The sequence below is a fragment of the Rhinatrema bivittatum genome, chromosome 9, assembly GCF_901001135.1.
Source record: "Rhinatrema bivittatum chromosome 9, aRhiBiv1.1, whole genome shotgun sequence".
Lineage (NCBI taxonomy): Eukaryota > Metazoa > Chordata > Amphibia > Gymnophiona > Rhinatrematidae > Rhinatrema > Rhinatrema bivittatum.
Window position 1 is genome coordinate 233643447 of NC_042623.1, and position 25257 is coordinate 233668703.

At 44.2% G+C, this 25257-nt stretch overlaps 1 protein-coding gene across 17 annotated transcripts in view; it reads left to right on the plus strand.

The window, feature by feature from the left end:
* DLG1 (discs large MAGUK scaffold protein 1) overlaps positions 1 to 25257 on the plus strand; it is an 890153-nt gene that overhangs the window by 48113 nt on the left and 816783 nt on the right. For all 17 annotated transcript variants that reach the window (XM_029615884.1, XM_029615888.1, XM_029615886.1 and 14 more), the window contains exon 3: positions 20045 to 20211. In XM_029615884.1, coding sequence (XP_029471744.1) covers positions 20045 to 20211 — 167 coding nt within the window. The remainder of the gene's footprint in view (positions 1 to 20044; positions 20212 to 25257) is intronic.

Consider the following 25257-nt stretch of genomic DNA (forward strand, 5'->3'; position numbering starts at 1 on the left):
TTTTTTTCAACAGACATACTCCTGTGAATTATTGATGCTAAGAAGCAATTGGCTGGTGTTTTGCGAGTCATCAAACTTGTGATCATTCTGTCTGGTCTGTTGCCAAACTTGTATAGTTCTGCTTTAAAACATTGTATTGCAAATTGTCTTCCTGTAATAAAGCATTCAATTTTGATTGCTCGTGCTCTGTTTGCTTTCGAGTCATCATTCTGTTGTCGTAATATGAGCTAATTTAGGGCTTCATTTACTAAGCATTTTTTTCCATAGCTGCCGAATAGGAGAAAAGCTTTTCATAAATCAGGCCCTTAGCTTTTATAAACTCTTGAGTTGCTTTTATAGATTCCTTCTCCTTGTTTATATTTTTTTTAGCTGTATAAGATATCTCTCAGCATGCTTTTTATCAGACTCCCAAAATCTAGGATTTAAATTTGGAGCTTGATTATTCTCATACACTTCTCATCTTGCATTGATGTATTCCACAAAATCTGTGGATTGTTTCCAAGCAAACATTATTTCTCTCTTTCCCACATTACAAATAAGGCTAATTGGAAGGTGATCTGATACAGGATTTCCTCCACTTATCTGCCAGCTTCACATCATGCTATTGACTTTAAGAGGTTAAAAAATAATCCATTGTATAATTTGTTCCATGTACCTGAAGATAGAACATATAATCTGCCTTTCCAGAGCAACTATTTTGGGGAAAAAATAATTGTTGGGAACATGACAGTGAATATATATCTTACCTAACACAAGTTGTTTCATTATACTGACCAGCAAACCACAAAAACCGACCTGATTTTATTATGGATTACCTTCTCTAATGATATATTTTTGTCAATCAAGATGGCCTGTCCTATTTAAAGAAGAAAATGCGCATGTCCCAACCTATTTGGTTTTGAGCTTCTATGTTTTCAGGATGGGTTTCTTGTAAGAATTCCATATTAGTGTCTAATTTCCCTAAGTATGTTAGAATCTTTTTCCTCTTAAATGGGGGGGGGGTACAATTCATCAATATTTCATGAGTGCATAATAAGATCAGCTATTGTCAATTACAATGATATATTCTGTCATATTGAACAAAAAAACATAAATTTATATTCTCCCAATTTGAAAAGCTATAACTGTTTGCTCAGTTTTATAATATAAGGTCTATTAGCTGCATCTCTCACCACATTCATACACCCAAGCTCCTTTCGTGCAATATTCATACTTTGCTCTCCATTTGCTCTCCTACACCTTTATTCATCCCCATGTTACAGTCTTGTGTGCCCATCTTCTATCTTCTCCTTAGCCCCCAAATTGTGTCTGCAGCAGGAGAATGAAGTATAGTGGTGAGGCTATTCTACATTAAAACAAATCATATTTGGAATAGGATGGTGAGCTAATAAATCTTGTTATAGGTGAGTTTTTTCCAGAACCTTCACTGATCAGAAAACTTTTAATAGTTTTTATATACAGTATGAATAAACTTTGTTAGATTGTAAATTCATTAGCACAAAACTGAAATTCCACAAAATTATATCTGCAAAATGCATTATCTGGTAATATAATTTCCTTAATCATTTCGTTCTAGTAAAAAGTAATGAAAATACAAGGTGTTTGAGAATGATGCAAATTTGTTGATCCTGCTGCAGAATCAATGTTGCTTTTTTAAGATAAATCAATTCATTTGGTACATTATATTTTTTGAACAATGGTAGGTATTTGATTTAATTTGCAATATAAGAAAATTAAAAAAAAAATATATTGTATCACAAAATAAGCACTACTGAATATCACTATGGATCCATAAGATTGTTTGCAGCCTATTATATTGAGGCTGATGCTGCATACATATTAAGGCGTTCTATATTCCTTTATTGTTTTTTTTTTTTTTAAATACTGACCTGGAAATTGTTTGGGTTGTTTACATTGTATTTCCCAGTTATCTGGGTTATACTAGATGATTTTTATATACTTTATGGACTCTTCCTCTAGGAACTTGTTCAAACCTCTTTTAAAAGCAGCTATAATAGCTTTCATCATGTGCTCTTGTCATAGAATTCCAGAGCTTAATTATGCATTGAGTAAAAGTGTTTTATTATTTTTTAATGTATTGCCTAATAACTTAATTTTATCCCCTAATCTTTGTACTTAAGTAAACAACCAAACGTTTACTCATTCCATTCCACTCATTATTTTATAAACCTCCTATCATATCTTCCCTCAACCATCTCTTCTCCAAGCTGAAGAATCCTAACCTCTTTAGCCTTTCCTCATAAGGGAATCATTCCATCCCCTTTGGTTGCCCTTCTCTTTCTTTTCTAATTCTGCTATATCTTTTTTGAGATGTGACCAGAACTGCACACAATACTTATAAGGATGCACCAAGGAGCACTACAGAGGCATTATGATATTCTCCATTCCTTTCCTAATCCTAGCTTTCTGTTTGCTTTCTTGGCTGCTGCTGCACACTGAGCAGAAGATTTCAACGTATTATCAATGACATCTAAATCCTTTTCCTGAATGGGGACTTCTAATGTGGAACTTTGCAGTTTATAGCTATAATTTGGGTTACTCTCTTCTAAAGTTCATCACTTTGCACTCGTCCACAGCAAATTTCATTTGCAAGCCCAGTCTTCCAGTTTTGCAGGGTCCTATTAAAATTTTTCAGCATTCTCTTGTGATTTAGCAAATTTGAATAGTTTTATCATCAGCAACTTGATCACCTCACTTGATCTTCCCATTTCTAGATCATTTATAAATATATTAAAAAGCAGGGGTACGCCACTATTCACCTTTCTCCATTAGGGAAATTTACCATTTAGCCCTACTCTGCTTTTTGTCTTTTAATCAGCTTGCAATCCACAAAAGGACACTGCCTCCTATCTCGTGATTTGTTAATGTCCTAAGAAGTCTGTCATGAGGGACTTAGTGTATCTGCATTTTTAGAAAGCATTTGACAATGGCAGCTGCCTCACCTTTATCCATGTTTGTTTAAAACCTCAAAATGTAGCAGATTGAGGAAAGACTTCCCTTGGCTAAATCCATGTTGGCTTTGTCCCATTAAATTGACTATCTATAAACAAACATATGCTTAGCAATTTTGTTCTTTGATAGCTTCTACCATTTTGCCTGGTATAGATGTCTGACTCACTGGTCTTTAGTTCCCTGGATCACCCCTTGATCCCTTTTTAAAAATTGGTATTACATTGGCAACCCTCCAGTCTTCAGGTACCATAGACAATTTTAATGAGTTTACAGAACTACTATTGGAAACTTGTAATTTCATTTTTCAGTTCTTTCAGCTGTGGCTGCCAGAGCTCCTTTACTATTGCTGTTCCCTGCATTCAGATTGAAATGCATCCAGTGCTCATTGCATGCTCTTCCTGTATCACTTAGCCTGGGGATAAGACAGGGACCGCAAAGACTTAGAGGACGCAGAGGGTGGGGAAGTGCTGTATGTGCCACACAAATTGGGGCCCAGTTATCCATACCCTACCCTACATGCTGCTTGCTAATTCTCTAACTCCAGGGCTCATGCTTTAGCTAGGAAGGAGAGATGTACATGGCTATACATGTTCTCAGAAAGGAGCTCTTACATTTTTAAGAACCACTCCTGGTGTCTGCTGCAAGGTGCTGAGAACAAAACCCAGGTGTTGATCTGGATCTGAGCATAAGGTAGTAATAACTCTTCTATGGCACACTGGTTGGGAAATACAGCTTTAGTACTATCCTAGTCTGAAATTAAGCAAGATTCTCCATAAATGATTTGATTTTTTTTTTTCCTCAAATAAATGACTCTTCCTGTATGTGATATTAGGGATTTGGGAACCTGTCTGCTACTGTGCACATAATTTCCCCCTCCTCCACACCTTTCGGGGCTGGCAGTACTACAGACAGTTTTTCCTACTACCTCCTATACCCTCACAATCCGAATAGTTCAGGAAAGAACACATATATTTTATCCATGGAATTAGACTTATTTGATAGACTTTTCAGATTTACTACTTAGAACAAAATAACATCTGCTAGGCAAGAAACTTAGCATAGAATACACTTCTGATAATTAGCTTAACAGATAATAAGATATAACGCATCACATTTGCTACAATTTGCATAAACTTTAAAACACTACTAACTTGCTAGCCCATAGAGGACAAGCTAGGGATTAATTCCTTCTCACTGCTTTGAAGATCCCTGGTTTTTGAGCTGTGAGGGAAGAGACAGTTTGCTGAATGCGGCTTCTGCCTCACGCATCTGTGGGTCTGTCATCTGAAGGAGAGGAAGGCCCTGGCAATTGTGACTCTGGATACAATATCAGGGCTGGAGAGCTCTTCCATACAGCACTTCCAGATACTGGATCTGGTAGGTTAGTGCAATTGCAGGGCAGTGCAGGGAGCCATGTCTCTATCTTCTTGCTGGTAAGTGAAATCTGATGAGCTGCTGGCCCTAACCCCTTTTCCCCAGTGGCTTTAAAATCCAGTGTATGCATAGTCAGAGGTTTAATGCATACTAATTTAGTGGTTATATAGACTTCTTGACCTCCCTCTCCCAGCTTGACCATCAAGCAGGCGTGTGGGAGAGCTGACCAGCTCTTGTGACAAGGCTGACCTGTCTGAAAAAGCCCTTTTGTTATTGGATGGTCCTGTCTCCAGGAAGGACTGAGCCATGCTGACAGGTTTGGATCTGTTTTTACACATACACACCTGGCCTATAAATCCTATAAATCCTTTGAGCCCCGTTTTGAAGGACTTGAAAAGTAGACACAGACTTGCTTGTGCTCTCTGCTTTTTTTTTTTTTTTTTTACTAAGATGAGTCTCCTTGTTATCAGCTGCTTATGTAAACAGTACCTGCTTGGCAATCAGATAATTAGTCATTACATCAACTTGTTAGGAATTCAGCACTTCTGTGTCTCTCTGAAATACAGTTCACCCATCCATTGGAGTCAGAGAATCCATTTTCTGCTACATGTACAGTAGTAAACATAGGGTTTTATTTCTACGTTCCTGTGACAAAATAGGTGCAATCAAGCAGGGTGCTGAAAGGATAATTTCCTAGCGTGTAGCAGATGGACTCAGGACCAGTGGGTATAGTGTGCCCTGATAGCAGTTGGAGACGGATCAGATTTCAATCTGACGTTAGCCCTAGTACATATACCCCTGCGAGACGCCATGTTCTTCAGTATTTTCCATCTCCAAAGCAGTTCGGGACTCTATACACGCTTGCACAGCGTTAGAGTATTCTAACCAAAGAAATCCAAAATGAAGAAGAAAACTTACTTCTACAGACAAGCCCCACTCTCCTGCGGTGATACCTACGGGTCCCTCCCCCAGTCGAGATTCCTGAGGTGATGTCCGTGATACCTCAGAGGTAGGCCTCGGTCCAGTGGCTGGTTCCCAGCGTGGACTTAGCCCCTGACATCGGGTGCGGCCGAGAGGCAGCGGGTGTAAATTCGACCGCGGCAGTGAAGGTATCTTCCCCCCCCCCCGCAGCTGGAGACCGCTTGGAATGAGAAACGCCGAGTCAAGGTAAGGTAGAAAACTTCTTAAGTCTCCGGTCTCCGAAGCTCGAATAGCCGCTCAGATAGCCAGCCAGCGTACGTACTACTGGGTTGATCAGCCCTTTCAAGGCTAGACCCTGGTTCGATACGAGGGCCCTCCCACGAGGAGACCCTCCGAGGTGGTCGCCATCACCATTTCCATTGGTTTGCCACCCTGTCCGCAGATTTGTTATGTGCGCACAGAGGTGAGCCGTGCTCAGAAAATCACTTGTGTGCACCCGGCGCGTGTATAAGTTCAGTGACGTGCACCAGGCGCACAGCCACGTGCCCAACTGTGCAGGGCGCATAAGTAAAAACCCCGTGCGCAGAGCGGTGCGCGCATCTCTCTGCGCGCGCATCCGGACCTACACACTCGACTTCGGTGCATATCTCAGCCTCGTGGCGTACCGACGTGATATCTTTGAGCGGCGGTATATAAAAATTTATAAATAAATAAATAAATAAAATAAATAAACAGGAGTTCCTTTCGGCGCACACAAATTATCGCACCATCGGACAAGAAGCTTAAGGCCCAGGGCCTCTGCCCAGCATGCCACATTAGAGCGGCGCAGCACGAAGAGGCCACGGCTTTGTGTATACAGTGCGAGGAGGCCCTAGGTGATCCAGCCCAAGGCCCTCCCTGACAGTACACCGGACTTCGCTACTCCCAGCGGGAGCCTCCTTCAAACGGGGCTTCCCGGGGACGCAGTGCCTCTAAATTTAGACCCAGCATCTTTCTCCTGGGTAGAATTCTTCAAAGGCCTACATACCTTCATCCACATGCAACCGGTGCCTACGATGCCACAGCCTCCCCCAAAGGACTCTGACGTCCTGGGACCCTCTAAACCTAGAGAAGTGCCTCGCCCGCCCAAAAGCCCCAGCTTTGGGGACACGGACACCTCGGATGAGGATCAAGACTCCCTGGAGGAAGGAGAAATCCCTCCAGGAATGGAACCCTGCCGAACCATGAGGCGGTTCTTCGCCAAAGACGAGTTTTCAGACCTCGTGGTGGACAGCTTGAAAGAGCTCGCTATCCCGGGCACAAGTGCTACAGGGGAACCGAAGACTAACACCCTCCTCGAGGGACTCCTTCAGGCCTCCCACCATTTCCCTTTGCTGCAAGCTGTCCAACAGCTGATTGACCTGGAATGGGACTCTCTGGAGGCCACGTTGAAAGGGGGGTGGACCTTGGCAGCCACGTACCCCCTGGACCCCGCACCAAAAGATCTCCTGGCATTCCCCAACATGGATGCCATAGTCTGCGCGGTCACTAAGTGCACCACCATCCCAGTCGAGGGAGGAGCGGCACCCAAGGATGCCCAGGACAGATGTCTGGAATCTATCCTCGGTCATTCGACGTATCAGCTATGTCGCTACAGTTCGCGGCCTGCTGCGCCGTGGTGACACGTGCCTGTTTATCAAAGATCAGGAACGCCACCACACCCGTCGAAGCACTAGAACCAGGGGTGCGCACTGCAGCCAGAAGGCACCTCTAGCTCTGAAGCTGGTCAGCCGACACGACTTCCAAGACGAGACTCATAAGAATGCCCTTTAAGGGAACCCTCCTGTTCAGAAGCAAACTGGAAAAGTTAGCCGACAAATGGGGCGAATCCCCAATATCGTGGCTACCGGAGGACAAGAACAAGAGAAGCCAGCACCCCTCCCCCCGAACATCTACGGGCAGGATATCAGTGCTTCAAACCATACAAAAATACATATCGAGCAACTCACCCTGCAGGCAGGGGCCAGTCCTTTCAGAACAAGCACAACAGAAGGGGAGCTGGCTCTGGCCCAGGCCCTAGCCGCACCCCACAATGAAAATCAGCCGGCCCATCCACAGGAAGAAGCCATAGGGGGCAGGCTTGCCCTATTCTACCAAAGATGGGTCGAGATAACTTCGGACAAGACTGTTAAACTAGCTGAGACACAACAGACACAAAATGACCTGTGTCCAAGTTAATGATCTATATAAATTAAAACCTATATTTCCTAGCGTGTAGCAGATGGACTCAGGAACAATGGGTATAGTGTACTCCTGTTAGCAGTTGGAGACGGATCAGATTTCAATCTGACGTCAGCCCCTAGTACATATACCCCTGCAGGAAGTGCAGTGCTTCAGTATTTTCCGTCTCCATAGCAGTTAGGGACTATCTGCACGCTCTCAGAGCGTTAGACCAAAATTAAAGAACAAAACCTGAAATTTAAAGAAGAAACCTACCTGAAGATGAGCCCCGCACTCCTGCGGTGATACCCTCGGGTCCCTCCCCCAGTTGAGTTTCCCAAGGCGATTTCCATGGTCCCTCTGAGGTGAGCCTCGGTCCGGCGGCCGATTCGCGGCAAGGACTTAGCCCCCGATCCCGGGCACGGCTGAGAGGCAGCGGGTGCACCCCCTTGAGCGCGGCGGTGAAGGTATTTGCCCTCTCCCCCCGCAGCCGGAGACCACCTGGAGCGAACCCGGGAAGCGCCAAAGACAAGGTAAGGTGGAAATCTTCTACTTTAAGCCGGTCTCTGAAGATCGAGGAGGAGCACAGGTCGGCGATCGGAACCAGTGCCACCGGGTTGATCCGCCCTAGCAGGGCTAGGCCCCCCGGCCATTCCAGGGTCTGCCCACGTGGATACCCTCCCAGGAGGTCGCCATATTGCCCGCATGCTCGCCGTCGCCATCTTGGCCCTGTTCGCTGCGCCGCCCGCCGTCTGTTCCGAGCGCACAAATTAAGCTAAGCGCACAAACTTACTGGCGCACATAAAGCCTTACGCGCATAAGTTACGCGCACACAACAAGGCGCACATCTGCGCCCACATATCAGATGCAATGGAGCGCATAAGAGCTTACGCGTCCACAGAAATGGCACCTCCAGAAACAGGAATAAAAGCTCAAGGCCTCTGCCCAGCATGCCACATGAGAGCCGCACAGAGCGAGGAAGCAGACGCCCTATGCGCACATTGTGAGGAGGCCCTGGGAGATCCAGGTCAGGGCCAACCCCACCCAGGGCCCAGTTCTATCTGCTCAGGGGGCACCCCGGACCTAGCAGGCCCCAGTGAACCGGGAACCCCCAGGGAACCGGCGCCCCCCAAGTTAGACCCAGCGTCGATCTCTTGGGTGGAGCTATTTAAGGGGATTCACGCCTTTGTCAAAATGCAAACTGAACCCCGGTTGGAACAGACATGCGCCACCGGAAGACCCTCATGCCCCTGGACCCTTGAGGCCTAGGCACAGGCTCCCACCACCCAGAAGCCCCACCTACGGGGACACGGATTTCTCCCATGAGGAAGTTGAGCCCCTCGATGAGGGGGAACTTCCCTCGGGAACAGAGCCACACCGAACCATGAGACGATTCTTCACAAAGGATGAGCTTCCGTATCTTGTATCCCAGTGCCTATCGGAGCTCGCTATCCCGGGCCAAGGCACCTCGGAGGAACCTGCTGGAGGGCCTTCGACAGACGTCTCGCCATTTTCCTCTCTTACAGGCGGCACAACAGCTAATTGACCGGGAATGGAATGCTCCGGAGTCCTCATTCAAAGGAGGTCGAGCCTTGTCGGCCATGTACCCCTGCATCCAGCGACCAAGGAACTTCTGGCGTGTTCCAGAGTGGACGCCATAATCTGCGTGGTCGCTAAGCGCACCATCATCCCAGTGGAGGGAGGAGCGGCGCTCAAGGATGCACACGACCGGCGCCTGGAAACCATACTAAAACAATCATTTGGGGTGGCAGCCATGTCCCTGCAGATTGCGGCCTGCTGCACCGTGGTGACACGTTCCTGTTTATCTCAAGCCAGGAACAACACCCCGGGAGAAGACATGGAATCAGCACTATCATTCCTCACTGACGCGGCTTCCGATCTAGTGCACACAGCAGCCAGAGGAGTGTCGTCCACAGTGGCAGCCAGGAGACAACTCTGGCTTCAAAATTGGTCGGCTGACGCCTCCTCCAAGACACGCCTCACGAGCCTGCCCTTCAAAGGATCCCTCCTCTTTGGCAGCGAACTGGAAAAACTGGCCAACAAATGGGGTGACTCCCCATTACCTCGCCTGCCAGAAGACAAGACGAAGAGAAACCAGCGTCCCTTCCCCAGGTCCTCCAGAGGCAGAAGCTCACAGCGCTTCAACCCTTACAAGAGCAACTATCAAGCGCCCCGCCCTGCGGGCAGGAACCATTCCTTTCGGAACAAGCACAGCAAGAGGGGAACCAGCTCGGGTCCAGGCCCCAGCCGCAGCCCACAATGAGATTCAGCCGACCCATCCAAGGGAAGAAGCCATAGGGGGCAGATTAACCCTATTCTACCACAGATGGGTCGAGAGAACTTCAGACAAGTGGGTCCTAGCCATCATCAGAGAGGGGTACTACCTGGACTTCCTTCAAACCCCTCTGGACAAGTTCGTGGAATCTCCCTGCCACGACCCCCGCAAGAGGGCGGCAGTGGAAGCTACACTGACCAGACTTCTGGCTCTCGAGGCCATAACCCCGGTACCTACACGGGAAATAAATACTGGACACTACTCAATCTACTTTGTCGTACCCAAGAAAGAGGGTACATTCAGATCCATCCTGGACCTCAAGTCTGTCAACCGACACCTAAGGATCCCACGCTTCCGCATGGAAACCCTACGATCAGTCATACGTGCAATACAACCAGGAGAGTTCCTCACATCCCTGGACCTGTCGGAGGCCTACCTACACATCCCAATTCATCAGGAACACCAGCGCCACCTACACTTCAAGATCCTGAATCATCACTACCAGTTCCGGGCACTATCCTTCGGGTTAGCCACCGCACCCTGGATGTTCACCAAGGTAATAGTAGTGGTGGCGGCAACAGGAAGGAAGGAAGGAATCCTCGTTCATCCCTACCTGGACGATTGGCTGATCAGAGCAAAATCACTGGAGGAAAGCTGCCAAGCAACCAGCAGAGTCATAACCCTACTGGAAAGCCTAGGTTGGGTAGTCAACACAAACAAGAGCTCCCTACAGCCCTCGTAGTCGCTGGAGTACCTAGGAGTCAGATTCGACACCAAGGAAGACAAGGTCAGCCTGACCCCTACGAGGAAATCAAAGCTGTGGAACCGGCTCCAGACCTTGCTGAGCGCCTCCCTTCCCACAGCATGGGATTACCTGCAAGTCCTCGGACTAATGGCATCCACACTGGAAGTGGTGCCATGGGTGCGAGCCCACTTGAGACCCCTGCAATGCTCACTTCTATCACGGTGGAGTCCACGATCCCAGAACTACACCGTATGTCTGCCACTACCGGCCAGAATCCGGACCCAGCTACGGTGGTGGCTACAGCTTAGCTACGCGAGCCGGGGATAAAGACTATCCTCCCCAACCTGGACCCTGCTCACCACAGATGCCAGTCTACACAGGTGGGGAGCACACTGCGAAGAGCTAACCGGCCAAGGGCGGTGGAACGAAGAGGCGGGGTGGAACATCAACCGCCTAGAAGCACGTGTGGTCAGATTAGCCTGCCTGCGGTTTGCCCACAGACTTCGAGACAAAGCAGTCAGAGTGATGTCGGACAACGCCACAGCGGTGGCCTACATCAACTGGCAGGGCAGAACCAGAAGCCAACAGGTGTCCTTAGAAATAGACCCCCTCTGATGGCTTGGGCGGAAGCAAATCTCCAGGACATGTCCGCCGTCCACATCGCCGGGAAGGACAACACCACGGCAGACTTCCTCAGCAGGGAAAGTCTAAACCCAGGAGAATGGAAGCTGTCACCCACAGCCTTCAAGATGATAGTGAATCGGCGGGGAACTCCAGACATGGACCTTCTAGCAAGCAGATCCAATGCTCAAGTACCCAGATACTTCAGCCGCAGGCGGGATCCGCAGTCCCAGGGGATTGATGCCCTGGTACAGGCCTGGCCACCGGGGACCCTGCTATACGCCTTCCCTCTGTGGCCCTTGCTGGGCGCAATCATTCACAAGATTCAGCGGCACAGGGGGCTAGTTTTTCTGGTGGCCCCGGACTAGCCAAGAAGTCCCTGGTACGCAGACATGAGAAGACTATTGGCAGGGAATCCACTACCCCTGCCTCCACACAGAGACCTGCTACAACAAGGTCCCATCCTCCACGAGGATCCAGCTCAATTCTCTCTTACGGTCTGGCCATTGAGAGGGCCCGCCTGAGAAAAAGGGGATACTCGGGGGCAGTAATAGATACTCTCCTCCGAGCATGCAAGTTCTCCACATCTCTAACATACATAAGGATCTGGAGAGTCTTTGAGGCCTGGTGCGAAGACCGCAACGTCAAACCATGCTCCTCTAAAGTTCCCGTGATTCTGGAATTCCTACAGAGTGGACTACAGAAGGGTCTGTCCCTCAACTCCATTAAGGTACAGGTAGCCGCATTGTCATGCTACGGCTTCAGGAGCGAGGACGACAGCATAGCCTCGCACCAAGATGTATCACGCTTCCTGAAAGGAGTCAAACATTCGGCCAGTGCCCCTGTGGAACCTCAACCTCGTCTTGGAGTTCCTAGCGGGATCCGCCTTCAGACCCCTCCAAGGCCTGTCCCTCCGTCGGTTAACCTTGAAGACTGTGTGTGTTTGGCCCGCCGCATCTCAGAGCTGCAGGCACTGTCCTGCCGTGAGCCGTTCCTCAGACTCACCCCGGGGACCATTCAGCTACGCACGGTTCCCTCCTTCCTCCCCAAAGTGGTCTCACACTTCCACCTTAACCAAACCATCTCACTACCTACGATGGACGGTTTGAAGAAGTCGGAAGAAGCCCCGTAGTCTACGCCACCTCAACATCGGCAGACTCCTATCCAGATACCTGGAAATGTCGAAACCAGTACGAAAGATGGACCACCTTTTCGTCCTTCACAGCGGGAAGAGGCAAGGAGAAGCGGCCTCGCGGGCAACCATTGCTCGCTGGATCAAAGAAGTCATCAAGGCGGCCTACGTAGAAGCTGGAAAACCATCACCTCTACAGGTCAAGGCCCATTCTACCAGAGCCCAGGCGGTTTCCTGGGCAGAAACTAGAATGCTGTCACCTGGTGAGATCTGCAGGGCGGCAACATGGTCCTCCATCCATACCTTCTCCAGATTCTACCGTCTGGATGTGCAGGCTCAGGAGGACACGGCATTTGCAAGGGCAATTCCAAGTGGACCACGGGCAGCCTCCCACCCAGTTCGGGAGTAGCTTTTATACATCCATTTGGTCCTGAGTCCATCTGCTACATGCTAGGAAATGGAGAAATTACTTACCTGATAATTTCGTTTTCCTTAGTGTAGACAGATGGACTCAGGATCCCACCCTGGGCTGCCATTATACATGGTTTTTTGTCAATGAATCAAGGGTAAGCCATGTTTATCTACCTAGGGCATCCACCCTGCCGGGTACTGATGCTTTCCGGTTGAGTACACTGGCGGTCTCCAGCTATAGTCAATCAACCAGTTCAAGTTAATCAAGTTAATCAAGTTTTAAACGTTCTAACAAGTTATGAAGTTATTTAAGTTAATCATATTAAGTTAATCAATCAGTCAGTCACACACATATCCACAATGCTTTTCGAGGAGAAAACTGAAGAGCTGCACTTCCTGCAGGGGTATATGTACTAGGAGCTGACGTCAGATTGAAATCTGATCAGTCTCCAACTGCTAACAGGAGTACACTATACCCATTGGTCCTGAGTCCATCTGTCTACACTAAGGAAAATGAAATTATCAGGTAAGTAATTTCTCCATTATTACCGCACTACCAATTTGGTTAGCTTCCTTAATTTCTCTTAGCATTTCACTGTCAGTCTCACCATCTTGACCAGGTGGACAGTAGTATACTCCTATCACTATAGTCTTCCCTGACACACAAGGGCTTTCTACCCATAAAGATTCAATTGTGTATTTAGTCTCATGCAGGATGTTTATCCTGTTGGACTCTATGCCATCCCGGACATAAAGCGCCCCACCGCCTCCCGGGTGCTCCTCTCTGTCATTGCGATATAATTTGTACCCCTGTATAGCACTGTCCCATTGGTTGTCCTCCTTCCACCATGTCTCTGAGATGCCAATTAAGTCTATGCCATCATTCACTGCTATACATTCTAATTCTCCCATCTTACTTCTTAGACTTCTGGCATTAGCAAACAAAAATTTCAAAGTTTGTTTTTTGTTTGTATTTTCATTCTGCTTTTTAATTGATAGGGATATATTAGAATTTTTTTTTAGCTCAGGTGAGTTTTTAATTACAGGCACTTGGACTACTTTTCTTATAATTGGAACCTCACTGTCAGGATGCCCTAATTCTAATGCATCATTAGAATCCTTTGAAGATACCTCTCTCTCAACCATGCACTTCTGATCAACTGTCTGTTTTCCCCTTTGTTCTAGTTTAAAAGCTGCTCTAGCTCCTTTTTAAAAGTTAGCGCCAGCAGTCTGGTTCCACCCTGGTTAAGGTGGAGCCCATCCTTTCGGAAGAGACTCCCTCTTCACCAAAAGTGAAGAGGGAGTCTCTTCACTTTTGGTGAAGAGACTCCCTCTCTTCCTAACAAAACTGAATCCTAACAGTTCCTAACAAAACTGAATCCCTCTTCTTTGCACCATCGTCTCATCCACGCTTTGAGACTCTGGATCTCTACCTGCCTCTGGTGACCTGCACGTGGAACATTTCAGAGAATGCTACCCTGGAGGTTCTGGATTTAAGCTTTCTACCTAAGAGCCTAAATTTGGTTCCAGAACCTCCCTTCCACATTTTCCTATGTCATTGGTGCCCACAAGTATCACTACAGTCGGCTCCTCCCCAGGACTGTCTAAAATCCTATCTAGGTGATGCCACCTTCACACCAGGTAGGCATGTTACCAGGTGATCCTCATGCTCACCAGCCACCCAGCTGTCTACATCCCTAATAATCGAATCACCAACTAGAACGGCTGACCTAACCCTTCCCTCTTGGACAGTAGGCCTTGGGGAGATATCCTCAGTGTGAAAGGACAATGCATCACCTGGAGAGCAGGTCCTTGCTACAGGATCCTTTCCTGCTGCATCAGGTTGATGCTCTCCAATCATGAGACCTTTTTCCTCCAAGGCAGCACCAGGGCTGCCAGTCTGAAGTTGGGAGTTGGCTACTATGTCCCTGAAGGTCTCATCTATATACCTGTCTGCCTCAGCTCCTCCAGGTCTGCCACTCTAGTCTCCAGAGATCAGACTCGTTCTCTGAGAGCCAGGAGCTTTTTGCATCTCATGCACATGTACAATTTCTCACCGGCGGGTAAAAAATCATACATGTGACACTCGATGCAAAAGACTGGGAAGCTCCCCTCTTGCTGCTGGACTGCTGCCTTCATCTCAAATTTGTTCAGTTCCTAGTTAAGTTTTAGGTTGCTATGGGAGTAGGAATGTGTCTAATTTAATGTCCTTTAAATGTATTAGTGAATTCACTATGTCTGGTAGTGGCCTACACGGGATTTATCAAACTCTGTGTTTTGTTTTTTTTTGTTTTTTTATATTGGCACTTGCCTATAAGTTAAAGGATGAGCTAGGGGAGGGTTGGGAAATACAGTCTAACTTCAGTTAGTCAGCCAGAGTGACTCACTGCTCTCTTGATTAACAAATATTGGTACCTATTCAAACCAAGTCACACTACCTCAACACCTTTCCAAGGTGAGTAACTGAACTGAACTTTTCAACCTTTTTACTTAGGTATACACTGCTCCTAACTTATTTCTAGCTTCTGCCTACTTTTTTTTTTTTTTTGTAGTATACAAACACCAACTTCTGCTTACTAGCTGCCTTACTGACTGACTATTTAAAAATACAAGCAGTCTAACTTTTGTTTATTTGCTGCCTTACTGACTATTAAAAGCACAAACACACTAAATAATATTACAAAATAGTTAACTTTGCCCCAATACTTTAAAAAAAGACAATGTCCCAAGCAAAAACTACTGATTCCTTTCGGCCACCAGTAAGGTGATCCTCTCCTCTCAGCACCCTCCATGGTTCAGGGCGGGTTACATAAAAATACACAATCCAGTAGGAATAAAACATACAAAAAAATCAAACTTAAAATTGCTTAACATCCACTTAATGTGGCATTACGAACAGAGAATTGTTACTTGGAGTATTTATTGTTCCTGAAAATCCTTAAATGCTTCTTTAAATAAACATGGTTTGGAAACTTCTTGAACTCTTTTGGATCTTTAATACACCAGAGCTATAGGGGTTAATTGTTCCATACTGTTGGTCTTGCTATGGAGACAGCAAAGTTGCTTACCAGTTTCAGGTGTTCTCCTAGGACAACAAGGTGTTTAGTTTTCACATGTGGGCGACATCACTGGATGGAGCCCAGCATGGGAAACCCTGGCAAAGCCTCTAGAAACCCCGACGGCATGCCTAGCGTCCAAGCGTCCACGTGAGGTTGCTCCCTAGTCTCGTAACAAGAGTACGAAAAAATAAAATAACAAACATAGGAGTGGGGTGGTAGGTAGGTTTCCTGAAGACTAACATCCTGCTCTCTTAGAACACCCGTTACAGGTAAGCAACTTTGCTTTCTCCTAGGATAAGCAGAACGGTAGTCCTCACGTGGGCTAATACCAAGCTACAGGCTGCTCCCGACAACACAGTGGCCAACAGACACAAAATCCATGGTTTATTGGAATGTAAATCTTTTTTCTTGAGGATTGTATTTGAACTGTGTGGGATGTCACTATAGCTATTGGGTCTTTTATTAATTCATTTATGGTGTTAAGAAATCCCCCTGAAGAAGCTATTTCATAGCAAAACAGGGGTCCCTGTTGGGGGTTTTCTGTGGATATTTAGTATTTGTATATTTGGTTTGCATGGGAATGTAGGTCACGTGCTATGTGTTTGCTTGTTGGGTGAATTATTAGGCGAGTGTAATAGGTTTTAAATTAAGAATGAGTGAGGGTGGTGACCGTGAATATTATGAGCTTTGGCAAAACATCTTTATTATGAAAATATGTATAAAAAAAGAAATGTTTAAAACTGTATTAAACCCCGCTAATCATTCCTTAGATTCCATACCAATAATAGCATTAAAACAAATTGTGCAGGTAATTGCACCTACCATTACCTCCATCATTAATAATTCATTACATGAAGGCCTCTTGCCCGACTCATTAAAGCAAGCAATTATTAAACATGATAAAAAAAAATGGAATCTGGACCCCAGTACTAAACTACCATTTAATATCAAATTTATCATTCATTGCTAAGTTAATTGAAAAAGTGGGATTGAAACAACTCACTGAACACCTTGATTCCAATGACATTATATACCCCACGCAGTTTGGTTTTAGAAAGCACTTTAGCACAGAAACCCTGCTCCTCTCACTGTCAGATACAGTTATGAGAGGATTTGATAATGGACACAAATACCTTCTTATGCTACTGGATCTCTCAGCTGCGTTTGACACCACAAAAATCTAATTCGAAGACTTGTAGAAATTGGGCTAAACGGCAAAACATTTCAATGGTTCACTTCCTATCTGAGCAATAGATCATATCAGGTAAACATGAACAATTCCACGTCTGACACAATGCTTGAACAGGAGTACCTCAAGGCTCTTTCCTCTCAGCCACCCTCTTTAACATACATATGCTCCCACTCTGTCACCTCCTTTCTGGATTAAGCTTGACCCTACTACATTTATGCTGACAATATTCATATTATCATCCCGGTTAATGATACATTAGAAAAAACTTATAAAATTACCGCTATGTACCTGAATATCATCAAACAATTATTAACACAAATGAAACTCATCCTAAACATTGATAAAACTGAAATCATCCTCTTTGAAAGGAAAATTTCCACTACCGAGCAAAATCTCACAACGCCATATGAAAATTTATCAATCAATTTAGGAGACAAAGTGCGTGATCTGTGTTTGGATTGACCCCGAGCTTAATTTCAAGAAACACATTTCAATTAAAATTAAAGAGGGATATGGTAAGCTACTAATGCTAAGACGTTTAAAGCCATTATTAAATTCCAATGACTTTAGAACAGTGTTACAGTCTTTATTATTTACTGGCACAGATTACTGCAACTCTTCTACTCAGCGTTCCACAATCTACGAATCGACCTCTCCAGATTCTACAAAACTCAGCCGCTAGACTACTCGCTGGTTTCAGAAAGAAAGATCATATCGCTCCGATATTGAAATCACTACCCTGGTTATCCATTGAAAAATAAAAAACACTTTGCATCCTACACAAAGCTATTTACAGTGAGCAAGTAGAATGGTTAAACGCTGTCATTCGTCTTCACACACCACAGCGAAATCTTAGATCCGCCAATAAAGGATTATTGTCAATACCGTTAGTCTCCTCAGCCAGACTCACCGAGGTCAGAGAGAGAGCCGTATCACTCGCAGGGCCAAAATTATGGAACACTCTACCATTTGATCTAAGGTTACAAACCGATCTTAAATTGTTTAGAAAAAATCTTAAAACCTGGTTATTTGAACAAGCATATAAAGAAGGCATTGGTTAAAGCTAATTATCTCCATTTCACTAATCACAACCTCCTAAATGCGGTTTTGTTTTTATGGACTGTTCTTTAAGACCATGTCTCTGCATATCAATTTTATAGCTTTTGTAGTTTATTTACCTGATTTATTAATTGTTTTACAACAATAGGTTAATATCATGCTTTTATGTTTTTATTACTGGTATTTTATTACTATTTTTGGAATATGTGTGTGTTTTTTTAATGCTGGCTTTTGAAATGTCTGTAAACCGTTGTGTCGGCTAGTCCAAACATAGATATATAAAAGCCTAACAAATAAATAAAATAAAATAAAAATTGTGAAGTATATTTTCACTCTCTATAATTTGTTCATTCTACTAGAGCCCAGTTTTTATCATGAGCAGAAGTGGCTGCTGTTGAACCAATAGACATTTGTAAGGTGGCAAAATGATCACTGCGACATTCATTTGCTAAGCATTACAGCTGGACATAATGGCCAAGTGGGACGCAGGCTTTGAGGCCAGTGCCCTTAAGGCTGCCCTTCCTTCCTCCCTAATAAGTTAGGCTTTGGTACATCCCACTTGTCTGAACTGGTGTGGCAGGATGAAACTAAGGAGAAATGTTTCTTACCTGTTATTTTCCTTTCCATGAATCCTGCTACACCAGTCCAGAACCTTTTCAGGAAATAGGGCTGCAGTTACAGAACCATCACTCTTCTATATCTGTTTATATGATTAGCCTTGTGAGGGATTTCTTCCTTTTCTCTCTTAGTTTGTCTACCTCTCTTTCCTTCTTGTGTGTCCATTCCGCCTTTTTTTCTGTGGGCTGAATTGGACATTGCATTCTAGGAGAATCTTTTCTCTCAATTTTGAGCCTTTTTTGTGGCATTTTCAATAATTGTTATGGTGTTACATTTAGTGCTTTGTCATGGTATACTGGGTTTCTCTGTGCTGCACCACCTCTGTATAGTGGTGATGTCAAGGAGAAAGCTGTATTCTCTGTCTGGACTGGGATAGCAGGTTTCATGGAAAAGAAATTAACAGGTAAAAATTTCTCCTTGGAATACAGAATTAGTGTTTGTTTCGAAAGTTGTTAAGTAAAAGGATGGGAGGGAGGAGGATGTATTTTATTTTGGGAGACAAACAGAAACCATAGAATTTATTGCTATTCACGTTATAAAAGTTGGGGTCTGATATCTGAGAGGAGCTGGCATCTATCTGTGCCCTGAGACTATACATGAGATTTGGGAGGGAGGAGGAGGGAGGATAGGATTGCAAGAGTGGAGCTAATAAGAGAAAGAAGATAAAATGCAAATTAGGCACAAAAATGAAACGGATGGAAAAGGATCCTAAAATATTTTGACTGGTGCCAGTTTTCTAAATATTTTTCCGCTCTATAATTATAGTAAGACTGTTAATGTGTGGGGAAACTAGTGTCCCCTGTATGTTGGTTTCATAGTCTTTTAATCATTTTAATTTCAATTTTATTCTGTTCAGGACAGTTTTGACATTCCCTTTAGTATCTGGATCATAAGGTCATTGATACAGTTGCCTGGTATGAACACTTGTTAGGAATATCACCTTGTTTTTCTCTGTGATGCATCTTCTGACTGTGAAACATTCTTGTCTTTAACTTCTAAACATTTTCATCACTGCATCAGCCCTCTGCATGCTTGCTATAGTAGGTAATTATATTACATTAATAGAAAACTACAAACCTGGCTTTATTGTGCCAGGTATGTGTCCTATGAGGAATAAAGTAGTGGGTCAGCCATTCTTCTAGGTATTGAAGTAGACTAAATGTCAGCAAACAAGTGGTAGGTGATCTGCTCTTATTGGACTAATACAACACATCTGTGACTAGCTTTTGAAAAGTGTGCTTCCTTCATCAGGGCACCCAGAGCCATTGCTTGATTATCCGGTCTTCTAAGGGGAGGGCGGGAGCTCTGAGGATTCCTATAGGGGGAAACTGTAGGTTTCTGTGATTATGTATCATTTAATAGTCCATGCTTTATTTTGTTCCTCTTTAATCATAACCTTATTGAGAACAGCTTACATAGTGATTACTTATTTTTTTCATCATAGATATTCAAGAATTTTATGAAGTGACCTTACTGGACAATCCGAAATGTTTAGATAATTCAAAGCCACCTGAAACAGCACAGCCTGCGAACACATGGGAGTTTTCCAGCCTTCCAAGCACCACAGTGACTTCGGATACATTTCAAAGCAGCCTTAGTCCAAGCATAGAGGTATATCTAGTTTATATTTGGTTGAAACTTCTACCTTTACAAGTTACTGAGCCATATTTATGGAGGCAAAAATATTAATGGAATTAAAGCATGGGATAAGCATGGAGGTTCCTTGCTGGAAAAGAAGTGAGGGGAAAGACAGAGTTCAACTGGGGTCTATAGCAGACACAAGGAAATTGGGCATGTCCTTATATGCCATCATATTTTCTGTTTCTATCTTTAAGTAATATCAGATGTTTTCCATGTGAATTTATTCTTGATGGTTCAACTGCCTTTATTTCACTGCTTACAGCAAGGAAGTTTCCACCTGTTTCTTGAACATTTCCACCTGAAAAAAAGAAAATAGTTTGGTTACATGTACATAAATAAGATAAAGCATACCATGCTGCGCCAGACCAAGGTCCATCAAGCCCTGCATCCTGTCTCTGATAGTGACCAGTCTGGGTTACAAGTATCTGACAGATCCCAAGTAGTAGAACTATTTCTTGTTACTTTCAGAGATAGTGATGTCATTCCCTAGTCACCTGGCTAATAATGTTTTATAGACTCTTCCACTAGGAAGTTGTCCAAATCTATCTCAAACCTTGCTATGTTAGTTGTCTTGACCACATTCTCTGGCAGCAGATTCCATAGCTTGAATGTGCTGTGAAATAGTACTTTTTGCAATTTCTTTTAAATCTGCTGGTTGTTGGTTTCATGGAGTGCTACCTTGTTTTCCGTCAATAGGCAGGGCTGAAAACATCATCATCACTATCAACACAACCCCCAACAACAAATCACCCATTCAATCCCCTAAATCACAGCAGCAAACCACAGCAACATGGATGAATTTTGATTACGCTTCCTCCCTGGAAATTCAGAATATAATTAAAAAAATGAATCCAGCAAACCATCCCATAGACAGTATCCCCATACAGACAATTAAACAGATTTCAGACATAGTAAACCTTTCCCTCACCGAAGGGAAATACCCAGAATGCTTAAAAGAAACAATCATTAAGTCATTAATAAAAAAAAAAAAAACCAAACAAACAAACAACCACCTAGACCCAGAAAAAATACAAAACTACCGACCCATATCAAACTTACCTTTCATGGCTAAAATCTTAGAAAAAATTGTCCAATCACAACTATCTGATTTACCTTGACACAAACAACATTCTTCACCCCTCTCAATTCGGATTCAGAAAAAACCTAAGCACGGAATCTCTCTTGCTCTCACTAAACGACACAGTGCTCAAAGGATATGACAAAGGACAAAGCTACCTATTAATCCTCCTGGATCTATCAGCTGCTTTTGACACAGTCAACCATGCCATTCTAATAGAAAGATTATCTGAAATAGGAATCACTGGTAACACTCTAAATTGGTTCTCGTCATACCTATCAAATAGACGTTTCAGAGTAATTTTCAACAACACTGTCTCAAATAAAGTGAACATCAACACAGGAGTACCACAAGGATCCGCCCTATCAGTTACACTTTTCAACATTTATTTACTCCCAATCTGTCATACACTAGAATGACTTGGACTGATCCACTTCCTATACGCTGATGATATACAAATACTGGTTCCTATACAGAACACTCTCGAAGACACATACAGCAGAACTTCCATCTACCTTTCAGAAATAAAAAAAGCAACTAAATGACATGAAACTAATAATAAACATTGATAAAACTGAATTAATCATACTAAACAAAAAGAACCAACAACGCACTCATGAAGCCACTCATAACAGATAACCCAAAAACCGTAATCTCGCCAGTCGCCCACGTACGGAATCTAGGCATTACCATTGACAATGAATTTTCACTCAAAACTCACATAACCCAACAAGATTAAAGATGGATACAACAAACTACTGACGCTCAGACGTCTCAAACCATTCCTCACGGAAGAAGATTTTACAACAGTTCTTCAATTACTCATTTTCTCTAACCTTGACTACTGCAACGCCCTTTTCCTTGGACTACCCCTCTCAACCATACGTCCACTCCAAATATTACAGAAAAAAGCTGCCAGAATTCTGACCGGATCAAAAAAACTGGAGCACATAACACCAACTTTAATCTTGTTACACTGGCTCCCAATAAAATACCGAATTCAATACAAAGTATTGACAACATTGCACAAAATGATCATCGGACAGCAAAGCAATTGGCTAAGCAAATACATAGTAACACACAATCCAAAACGGAACTTAAGATCTAAGAACAAAAGCCTCAAAATCCCCCATGCTAGGAGCACTCGACTAAACTCAACACGTGAAAGAGCAATCTCCATCGCCAGCCCCAAACTCTGGAACTCAATACCAAGTGGAATAAGAAATCAGCCAAGCATTAAAATGTTCAAAAAGGAATAAAAAACCTGGCTGTTCACAAGAGCATACTCAAACTCATTTAAGAACTAGTAGAATTAAGTAACCTTCTATACATGTTAAATCTCTGTAATGATGATGTAATATCTTGCATGTTTATGTAAACCGTTATGATGGCGAAACCGAATGACGGTATACAAAACACCTTAAATAAATCATCCAGCGGTCCTGAATGGACTTGTCTCTCCAAGCTATAGTTTATTTATTTATTTATTTATTTAACAGTTTTATATACCGACCTTCATAGTAAATAACCATATCGGATCAGTTTACATTTAACAAGGGGTATAACTGGAGTAACAATTCAAGTGAACGAAGATAACAATAGGTAGGAATAAGTCAAAGTTACAATCAACAGGGGAGGAGAACTTGGAAGCTTGCAACAAGCTGGAAGGAAGATAAGGCAGGAAGAAATTATAACGTATTACAACGTATTACCAAAGAGCGTACGGGTTAAAGCTTAAAAGGTGCTTTAACCTGGAAGTTTAACCTAGAAGTTTCAGAGTCCATTGTTCATGAGTATAAATGCCAGGCTGGGTTAGATTGAAGGACAACTGGTGAAAGACTGGTGGATCGGCGAAGGCTTGGTGAAAGAGCCAGGTTTTAAGTCTTTTTCTGAAAGTTAAAAGGCATGGCTCTAATCTGAGATTTGATGGGATGCTATTCCAGATAGATGGGGCCTGCTATCGAAAAAGCTCTGTCTTTGGTCGTAGAGAGGCGTGAGGCTTTAGTGGGGGGATATTTCAGAGTGCCTTTGTGAATATCTCTAGTAGGTCTGTTAGAGGAGTGGAGTTTGAATGGGATTTCCAGGTCGAGTTGAAGTTGATGATGGATGGTTTTGTGGATTAAGGTGATTGGTTTGTATAGAATCCTGAAATTCACTGGTAGCCAATGTAAGTTCTTGAGGATAGGTGAGATGTGTTCACCGCGGCTTGTACTGGTCAACAATCTCGCTGCCGCATTTTGTATCATCTGCAGTGGTTTGGTCGTGGATTTGGGGAGGCCTAGGAAAAGGGCACTACAGTAGTCTATTTTGGCGAATAGAAGCGCTTGGAGAACTGTCCTGAAGTCGTGGAAGAATAAGAGTGGTTTCAGTCGTTTTAGAACCTGAAGTCTGTAGAAGCAGTCTTTGGAGGTTGTATTGACCATTTTCTTTAGGTTAAATCAATTGTCTAGAATTGCCCCAAGGTCTCTAACCTGCTTACAGGCAATGAGAGAATTGAGTGGTGATGGAGGGGATATATTGTTTTCGTTTGAGGAGATGTGGAGAAGTTCTGTCTTTGAGCTGTGCTAATTGTGTGTGGGAGTTCCCACGCGACCGTGGCTTCGAGAGCCTCCTCAGTCTGCTTTTGTCCATGCACAGCTTGGATGTGCACTCTGTTTCTCCGTATATATTTTCCAGATTCCTTTAAAATTTTGTTTCTTTTCTTCAGTTTTCTTCATTTTAGATTCCTTGCTGCCCTGCATGCAGAACACACTACAGCACTTTTCAGTGCTGCAGAAAAAGAGAATATACCTCCTCAAAATGGTCAAATAATGACATCCGTGGTATAATGAACTCCTTCACACTATGTTGTTCCTGCTTGCCCCACATTGAGTTGAAACCCAGGTTAAGGAAATAAGTCTACATCGCAAAGTGCGCTGAAGGTGCACTCAGCACACATCTGAATGCACATGGTGCATCGAGGGATGTGCTTGATGCATGGTCGGGGCAGATTGCAGGAAAATATCGGCCAGGGGATTTTTTTCAAAACTGGCCCATGGGATATCTGACTTCCTCGTGCGTTTTGTGTACAGCGCATGCATCAACAGCTCCCAAAAGCACGCCAAGTTGACTCTGGAACCTGGCAGAATTAAGCCCAAATATAGCCAAATAAATTTCACATTTTTCCTAAATAACTAAAGTAGAGCATACTCTCAGACCAGCAGTGAGCAAACAAAGCTGTAGCCCCTATTCCATCCATGCAAATCGGTTGGACACCTCACAAGTCTGCTTATATCTCAATATATACACTGTATGTATGTATACTTACACCACTCTGGTCTGGCTCACCAAGCAGCTCCTGAACCAGTGCTAGTAATGAGACAATTGTATTGCCAAAGTTGGACACACACCCATGCTCAGTCACACATACAGATTGTGATTGCAGAAATTTTATTGGCACACATATGCTAACACACAGACACACACACTTTCTCAGACACTTTGTCACAAACACACAGATAAACCCACACACTGAGAGTGAGACTGTAGGTATGTGTTTCTCACCGGACAAGCAGGATGGTAGTCCTCACATATGGGTGACATCAGGATGGAGCCCAATCACGGAAAACTTCTGTCAGTTTCCAGAACTTTGACTGACCCCTACTGGGCATGCCCAGCATGGCACTAACCTTGCAGCCAGCAGGGGTCCCCCTTCAGTCTTCTTTTTTCCGTGCAGCAGAAGCCTCGCGGTTTAGGAGCTCTGAAGAGATTCCTGACAGGAATTTTCCTCACGGAGTTAATTAAAATTAGATTGCCCCACAGGGGTCCCTCTGTTAACTTTTCTCAGGTCGCGGTACACCGGTAAGTTTTTCACTGTTTTTCGTCGATTACCGTCGAGTTTTGGCCCTCGCGGCCTACTGGCCGTTGACCGTACCGCGGCTCGATTTTTTTCTATGGCC